Source organism: Protobothrops mucrosquamatus, unplaced genomic scaffold (genome assembly GCF_001527695.2).
Source record: "Protobothrops mucrosquamatus isolate PMUCROS unplaced genomic scaffold, P.Mucros_1.0 scaffold4196, whole genome shotgun sequence".
NCBI lineage: Eukaryota > Metazoa > Chordata > Lepidosauria > Squamata > Viperidae > Protobothrops > Protobothrops mucrosquamatus.
The window spans coordinates 27,626-36,304 of record NW_015390121.1 but is presented as its reverse complement, the minus strand read 5'-3'; the positions used below and the strand labels follow the sequence as shown (position 1 = coordinate 36,304).

The 8,679-nt window shown below is 40.6% G+C and overlaps 1 protein-coding gene across 1 annotated transcript in view; it reads left to right on the top strand.

The window, feature by feature from the left end:
- The window catches only part of LOC107298686 (dynein heavy chain 3, axonemal), a gene marked incomplete at both ends in the record, with an annotated part of 43,828 nt that overhangs the window by 7,586 nt on the left and 27,563 nt on the right, over positions 1-8,679 (top strand). Inside the window, 12 exons of the mRNA XM_029286597.1 lie at positions 710-854; positions 1,848-2,059; positions 3,015-3,106; positions 3,603-3,717; positions 4,148-4,264; positions 4,765-4,944; positions 5,156-5,292; positions 5,490-5,691; positions 6,358-6,450; positions 6,984-7,094; positions 7,495-7,609; positions 8,134-8,332. Coding sequence (XP_029142430.1) covers positions 710-854; positions 1,848-2,059; positions 3,015-3,106; positions 3,603-3,717; positions 4,148-4,264; positions 4,765-4,944; positions 5,156-5,292; positions 5,490-5,691; positions 6,358-6,450; positions 6,984-7,094; positions 7,495-7,609; positions 8,134-8,332 — 1,718 coding nt within the window. The remainder of the gene's footprint in view (positions 1-709; positions 855-1,847; positions 2,060-3,014; positions 3,107-3,602; positions 3,718-4,147; positions 4,265-4,764; positions 4,945-5,155; positions 5,293-5,489; positions 5,692-6,357; positions 6,451-6,983; positions 7,095-7,494; positions 7,610-8,133; positions 8,333-8,679) is intronic.

Sequence of the window (8,679 nt, the reverse complement as noted above, 5' to 3'; positions counted from 1 at the left end):
TTCTTCGAAGAACGTGGTCCATCGCTCCTGTAACTGAGTCTATCCATTTTGTTGTTGGTTGTCTTCTTCTCTTTCCTTCCACCTTTCCCAGCATCTTTTACCTTTTCCAGACGTTTTACTGATGTGTCTCAAGTAGGATAATTTGAACCTGCTCATCTGTGCCTTGAGGGAAAACTCTGGGTTTTCATTTGTTGAATGAATGGTTATTTTCCTGATATTTTCAGGAGCCTTCTCCAGTGCCACAATTCAGAGGCATCAAATATTCTTCCGGCTTCTTCTTTTTTTAAAAAAAAAAAATGGTTTATTGATTTTTTAACATAATCACCTTAATATTTGGGAAAGAGCATGTTGTCTGGGTTTATATTTAAAAAGCAATCAATAACAATAATTTCTATAATTGTATAGTCCACATTCCAGCTTTGTTTGATTTTTTCTTCTTCCAATACTATTCTCTTTTGCCAACCTTGAATTAATACAATTCTTTTTCTTTGGATAAATAACAATTAAATATAGACTTTTTTTCCTAATATTTCTGCAAATAATAACCCCATCACTATAAAGTTTCTTTTCTAACGGATCATCTTGATTGCCTCGTCACAGATCCTGTTTACAAAATTCTTACTTAAATTTGTTTTCCCCCACAAGGAGAAGCTTCCTGCTTCTTTAAAGTCACGCAAACCTATGTCTGAACTGCTGTTAATTTTAACAGACCATCAATAAGGAAGAGGAGTTACTTGAGCGGGAAAAAAGTCAGTTTCCTCTACTGCAAACCATCATTTCACACAAGATCCCGTTCGAGCAGCTTTGGGTCACCGCTTACCACTTCCATGTGAAGTCTGAGGAATGGATGAATGGTGAGGCTTTATTAAAATGACGATTAGGGGACTGGAGGCTAAAACATATAAGGAACGGTTGCTGGAATTGGGAATGTCTAGTTTAACGAAGAGAAGGACGAGGGGGGACAGGATAGCCGTGTCCAATATCTCAGGGGCTGCCACAAAGAAGAGGGAGTCAAGCCATTCTCCAAGGCGCCTGAAGGCAGGACAAGGAGCAACGGGTGGAAACTAACCAAGGAGAGAAGCAACCTAGAACTAAGGAGAAACTTCCTGACAGTTCGAACAATTAACCAGTGGAACAACCTGCCTCCAGAAGCAGTGAAGGCTCCAACACTGGAAGTTTTGAAGAAGAAACTGGACAGCCATTTGTCTGCAATAGTATAGGGTTTCCTGCCTGAGCAGGGGGTTGGACTAGATGACCTCCAAGGTCCCTTCCAACTTTATCATCATCATCATCATCATCATCATCATCATCATCATCATCATCATTATTATTATTATTATTATTATTATTATTATTATTATTATTATTATTATTATTATTAAAATAATATAGAACGAGTCCTCAACTTACGACAACTTACGTCTTTTTCCAAACAGGCATTTGTTAGAAGTTGTTTCCTTGTCAAAACAGCTTTCTAAAAACCTTTTCTTTCTCTGTTATCTTTGAGGCTGCCTTTTCTCCAATTAGAATCCCTGCACGAGGACCCGACCATCTTAAAAATTATATAATTCAAAAGAATATTATTCTGCTTCTTCACCAGTTCCAGCCAACCGTTTCTTGAGTGCTGATGGGGAGGGGAAGGATTTATAATTTATAATTCCTGCTGCCGTCACCTTAATGTCGCATTAATTCCGCTGTCACATTAATGCAGAAGGATTGTTTCTAATGCATATTTTCATGGAATTCAGAATGTGTCAAAGCTAATTGGTTTTGATAGCACGCTCCTGCTTATAACCAGCTGCGGGCACTTTCTTTTAATATTTATATGTATTTTTTTTTGTATGCAGGGCCTGTTCTCCAGTTGAATGCGGAAGAAATCACGGAGGACGTCGCCAATATGTGGCGAACCATGTACAAATTGACAAAGACCTTTATCGATCTTCCTGGCCCCAAGCGGATGGCAGAGAACGTGAAATATAAAATTGACAAATTCAAACAACATCTGCCCGTCCTTTCAATTGCCTGCAATCATGGGATGAAAGACCGACATTGGGAACAGGTTGGCTGATCTGAACAATATGCGACATGCTCAATTGTTAAGGTTGTGTGTGTTGGTTGCAAGCTGTCAGCCCTCTGAGGTAGGCCCAGTTCAAGAAACAGATGACACCCTAGATCGAAGGCTACTTTTATTAGAATGACTAGAAAACAGGTAGCCGGACTAATAATGAGGGTGAAGATTCATTCTCTGAGTTTGTGGGTTGGTTTCCAGACGTTTTGTTGCCAGGCTAAGTAACATCATCAGTGGAGTTTAGGGAATGTCATTGTCAGCGTTCTTCTATTTGTAACAGCTTTGTATGGTCAACATACATTAAAAGTTCGATTAGGGTTTGTCACTTGTCATTTAAAGCAACAGTAAAGTTTCTATTCTACTCTACTCTACTCTACTCTACCCTACTGTACTCTACTCTACTCTATTCTACTCTATTTCCCCATCCATAATGTTCCTGCTATTCTATTCTATTCTATTCTATTCTATTCTATTCTATTCTATTCTATTCTATTCTATTCTATTCTACTCTACTCTACTCTACTCTACTCTACTCTACTCTACTCTACTCTACTCTACCCTACCCTACCCTACCCTACCCTACTCTACTCTATTCTATTTCCCCATCCATAATGTTCCTTCTACTCTACTCTACTCTATACTCTACTGTACTCTACTGTACTCTACTGTACTGTACTCTACTGTACTGTACTGTACTGTACTCTACTCTACTCTACTCTACTGTATTCTACTCTACTGTATTCTACTCTACTGTATTCTAATTCTATTCTATTCTATTCTATTCTATTCTATTCTATTCTATTCTATTCTATTCTATTCTATTCTATTCTAATTATTTTCTAACAACCCTGAAGACAGAGCAGTGCCATTATTCCCATATAATTTAGGATTTTCATCCATTTCTCCTGACGGCCTCTGTAATGCTTATCCCCCTTCTGATTTCCAGATCAGTGAGATTGTGGGCTATGAGATACGGCCAGATGAAACTACTTCGTTGATGAACATGTTGGAATATGGACTATCAAAATATATTGACAAGTAAGGAAGACCCCCCCCCCAAAAAATCCTTTGTCCTTGTTTGCTGAAACCAAAGACCAAATATGAACCAAACCACTGGTTCACATTTATGACATTTACAGAGTCCCAGGGTCACGCGATCCCCTTTGGCGACTTTCTGACAAGTGAAATCAATGGAGAAGCCGGATTCACTTAATAGCTGTGTTACTAATGCAACAGCTGCAGGGATTCACTTAACAACACTGGCAAGCCAGGTTGTAAAATGGAGCAAAGCTCACTTAACAACTGTCTTGCTTAGCAACAGAGAGCTACCTGTACAGGAAAAGGCAATAAATATATTTTCCTGATTGCATTTTGCAAAATGTTCCCCTTCTTCTCTTTTAGCGGCCTGAGCATCTGTCTTCCTGGATAACGGGGCTAAGCTGCGAAGCCAAAGCAGAGAACGTTGGATGTTCTTTTTCTTTCCTTCCAGGAGTATCAGGTGCCAACCTGGCTAATTTTCTCCTTTCCATTCTAGAATTGAGCCAATCGGCGCAGCTGCCAGTAAAGAATATTCCTTAGAGAAAAACATGGAAAAGATGAAATCGGAATGGGTCAACATCCGCTTCACTTTTGTGAAATACAGGGATACGGTCAGTACGTTTGTTTGTTTGCTTGTTTTGTCATTGAATTCTGTTTTGATCTGACTCATGTTTTTCGTGGAAGGCGTTGACTTCCTTGGACTCTGCTCCTGATCTGGCCATACAGCAGTGGCCACAATTGTGAAAAACCTTTTGGGAAAAGTGTACAGTAGAAATGCCACCTTTAGTTAAGTTTCCACCAATTTTTCTTAGACAGGAAGGCATAGTAGATTATTAATGTAATGCATTCGTTCTCAAGAAGAGCATCCTTTGGATGTGTGGACTCAACTTTCAGAATTCCGCAGCCAACGTGGCTCTTGAAGTCTACATCTGCAGGATGATGGATCCAATAGTTATATCGAGGAGTGAAAAAAGAGGTTTTAAAATCCTAGAAATTGAGCATTAAAAATAATTTCCCTGCAACCCACCGTTTTTCTTGCAGGATACCAGCATCCTTTCGGCCATCGATGACATTCAGCTTTTGCTGGATGACCACATCATCAAGACGCAGACCATGTGTGGCTCTCCGTTTATCAAGCCGATCGAAGCAGAATGTCGGGCAAGTAGCCTAACAGAGGCCTGGGGCATACATCAGAATCCAACATCAGGGCTGAAATAGACGCTAGATTGTTTTGTTCAAGCTGGCCTCAATTTGACCTCCTTAAAGGATCCAAGGGTTAGAGTGTTTTGAACAATTGAAGGTGCAGTTTTGTAAATCTGGCTAATCAAATCACATAGATCAAACAGGAACACTGTTTATGTCTAGTGTTTTGGGTAGGGGTTAAAAATAGCAATAGCACTTAGACTTATATACCACTTCACACAGCTTTACAGCCCTCTCTGAGCAGTTTACAGAGTCAGCATGTGGCCCCCAACAATCTGGGTCCCCATTTTACCAATCTTGGAAGGATGGAAATCTGAGCCAACCTGGAGCCAGTCAGGATCGAACTGCTGGCAGTGGGCAGAATTAACCTGCAATACTGCATTCTAACCGCTGCACCACCATCGCACTTTGATAAGCCCTTTGAATGCTGAAATGAAGTCAATTTTTTTTTCCAGAGGTGGGAAGAAAAACTTCTCCTGATGCAGGAAATTTTGGACAACTGGTTAAAATGTCAGGCAACCTGGCTCTACCTGGAACCCATCTTCAGCTCTGAGGACATTATTGCTCAAATGCCCGAAGAAGGCCGAAAATTTGGAATAGTAGACGCTTACTGGAAGGACATCATGGCCCAAGCGGTAGGAATTTATTTGCCTTTTGCCTGCTGGTCTATGAAATCCCCATTTCAGAATTTTGTCCAGAGTCATTGCCACACCAGCTTAATTTAAAATATATATATATATTTTATTGCTTTTTTTTACAATAACAATCTCCAGTGCCTGGTGTACAGCGTGTTGTCTTGGTTTATATATCTCCATAGATGTCTTTTATCTTTGTTCTAAAATGTAGGTTAAAGACACCCGGGTCCTCATTGCTACGGAACAGCCCAAGATGTTGAACCGACTTCAAGAAGCAAATATGTTTTTGGAAGACATCCAGAAGGGCCTGAACAATTACTTAGAAAAGAAGAGATTATTTTTCCCAAGGTAGGCCTCTTCCCAGTTGGCAGGCAAAGAATACTCATTACAACCGTTGGTTGACTAAGCACAGGATCACGCATTCGTTTCCCTCAGGTGCTGTTGGCTGGGGAATTCTGGGAGTTGAAGTCCAGACGTCTTAAAGTGGCTAAGATTGGAAAATACTAAAGTAACGGGCCTGGCTCTCTGGCATCTTTATTGAACAGGTTCTTCTTCCTTTCCAACGATGAGCTGCTGGAGATTTTATCTGAAACCAAAGATCCTCTCCGCGTTCAGCCACACTTGAAGAAGTGCTTTGAGGGGATCGCAAAACTGGAGTTCACCGAAGCCTTGGAAATCACAGGAATGATCAGTTCAGAGAAGGAAGTTGTTCCTTTTATTAGGAAAATCTTTCCAGTCCATGCCAGGGTAATCCATCCTTCCTTCCTTCCTTCCTTCCTTCCTTCCTTCCTTCCTTCCTTCCTTCCTTCCTTCCTTCCTTCCTTCCTTCCTTCCTTCCTTCTCATTCAATCAGAATCCTTCCTCCCTTCCTCCCTCCCTTCCTTCTTTCTGGAAATGTCCTATTTTAGATGTTGAAATTTAGACCAGCCTTCACCCAACTACAACATATTCAACACACTCAAAATATGTTGAATTGCATTTGTACATTTGCAAATCCTGTGTAGCTGGGCAGGAGGGATGTTTTACACCAGGGGTCCCCAATCTTTTTGATTCCACGGACCACTGGTGGCACTGGTGGCAGCTTCAGTGGTTTCAGCAGGAGTGGGAATGGTTTTTGCGCATGCAACCTAAATCACCCACTGCTTCGGGGGCCCAATTCCCAATGGGCCGTGGACCGGTCGAAGTGTGTGGCTCGGAGGTTGGGGACCCTGGTTTTAGACTGCAGGTTGGATCCTGCTGATAAGAACAGGATCGCCAACATCCGATAACAGATATGGTACAAGAAGAAGAAGAAGAAGTTGGGTTTAAGAGGCTGTTATTTCAACCTTCCTTCCTAGCCCATTCCCTTTTCACCCTTATAATTGTAATTTGTCATTGTTTGCATTTTTCTCCCTTTTTATTTTATTCCCCAAGGGCATGGTTGAGAAGTGGCTGTTACAGGTGGAAGAAATGATGTTAGCCAGCATTCGGCAAGTCATGGAAAATGGCATCAAAGGGTACGATGAGGTGAGCAGCTAATCGACAGATGCTTTGAGGAGTTAATGGCACCCACAGCCTTAGCAATACAATCAGACAAAAAGGGCCAAGATGCAGATGTGCTTTTACATGTTGGATCTATTATTTAGAGCTGTGTCTTCTAAGCACCATTATATTTTCTGAAACCGCTGCCCACGCGTTCTCGTTTGCAGATTTGTGTATTTATGTATCAGATTTGAAAACTTGGAATGTGTTTTCGAGCCCTGTAAGAGCTTGAGTAAGAAAGCTGGACTTTTCACTTTAAAATGCCCCATTTGGGGAGAAGGGAACCCCTAAGATTTTGAGATTTTGGGAGGCACAAGACGTGGGACACTGCTACCAAATTGCAGGGCTACTGTTTAGTTTTTTTAAAAAGAATTGTTGAAAATAGAGAACAGGAAAGCCTGTTTTAGGGCTTAACCAACTGTTTTTGCTAGTGCCTCTCTGCCCCTTATCAAAACAGATGTTGATGCTCTGTAGCTGGAGAAAGTGCAAATATTATTTCTTGTGTATTTGTTTTTTAGGTTCCTCGCAAAGCTTGGGTGCTGCAGTGGCCAGGACAAGTTGTTATTTGTGTATCTTCAATCTTCTGGACCAAAGAAGTATCAGAAGCCATAACGGAAAACTTTTTACCTGTAATTTCACTCACACCCTTTAAATTTCCAGATAGAGCAACTTTCCCCAGTCTTCTAGATAAGTTAGGACTACAATTCCCAGAATTCCTCAGCTGTTGCTTGGTGATGGCTGGTATGAAGAGATTATGCCAGACTGCACAATATTAATGGCCTTCCTATCTAGATTTGGGATTGTACCGGTAGTCCTTGACCCAGGGGTAGGAAACCTTGGCTCTTTTATCCGTAACATGATTTTTTTTTTTAAATATAACTCCTCTTCAAAATAAGAAAAAAATACTCCAGACTTTTTGATCTCTTTTGGGAATGTCTGGGAGCCTTCCCCCCCCATCCCTGATTAATGGGCAGGACGATGCTACCTTGAGGAAGAAGGCGCAGCCTCATTGTGGTGTCTCTGCTCCAGGCATTTTTGGAGAAAAGCAACAAGCAGATTGGGGAGATCGTGGAGCTGGTGAGAGGGAAGCTGTCCAGCGGAGCCCGTCTGACCCTGGGTGCCCTCACCGTCATTGATGTGCATGGTAAGTGGCAATGGGCATGAGGAAAAAGGATGCTGAAATATTTCTTCTCTTCAAAAGAGTGGAAGGGAGAGTAAGGAACATTATGGATGAGAAGAATATAGTAGAGTAGAGTAGAGAGTAGAGTAGAGTAGAGTAAGAGTAGAGTAGAATAGAATAGAATAGAATAGAATAGAATAGAATAGAATAGAATAGAATAGAATAGAATAGAATAGAATAGAATAATGGAATGAAGAGTAGAATAGAATAGAATAGAATAGAATAGAATAGAATAGAATAGAATAGAATAGAAACAGGAAGAATGGAATGGAATGGAATGGAATGGAATAGAATAGAATAGAATAGAATAGAATAGAATAGAATAGAATAGAATAGAATAATTAGGATAGGATAGGATAGAATAATTGGAAGGGGCCTTAGAGGTCTTCTAGTCTAACCCTGTGCTCAGGCAGGAAACCCTACACCATTTCAGACAAATGGTTGTCCAATCTCTTCTTAAAATGCCAAGTAAAAGTTTGTTTCTGCAGCACGTGATGTAGTGGCAAAATTGTCTCAAGACCAAGTTTCAGATCTGAACGATTTCCAGTGGATCTCTCAGCTGCGATACTATTGGGAAAACAGAGATGTGATGGTTCGAATGATCACAACCGAAGCCAAGTACGGATATGAATACCTGGGCAACTCGTTGCGTTTGGTGATAACTCCACTCACCGACCGATGCTACAGGTAAAAATCCCTGCCCAGTTTTTTTTATCTTGAATCAAATAGTTATAGATCAAGGGTCGCAAAAGCATTGATTGGATGGAGGGATCAGATTCACAGCAGGAAGCAAAATTACATTTTTGAATTCAAGCAATGAAATTTAGATTTCTTGTAGAATTTGTTTCTTGGATTAAAAAGGTACTAATTTAGTCCCCTACTTGATAGAATTATTTCTTTGGTAATTAAAAAGTCGCATGGAATAGTCAAAGAGGCCCGTTATTTCCTTAACAGTGTAAATTACATTTGTTGCATCATGATCTAAATATCGGTCATAATTTGAGTGATGATATCGCTTGCGCCACCAACACTGA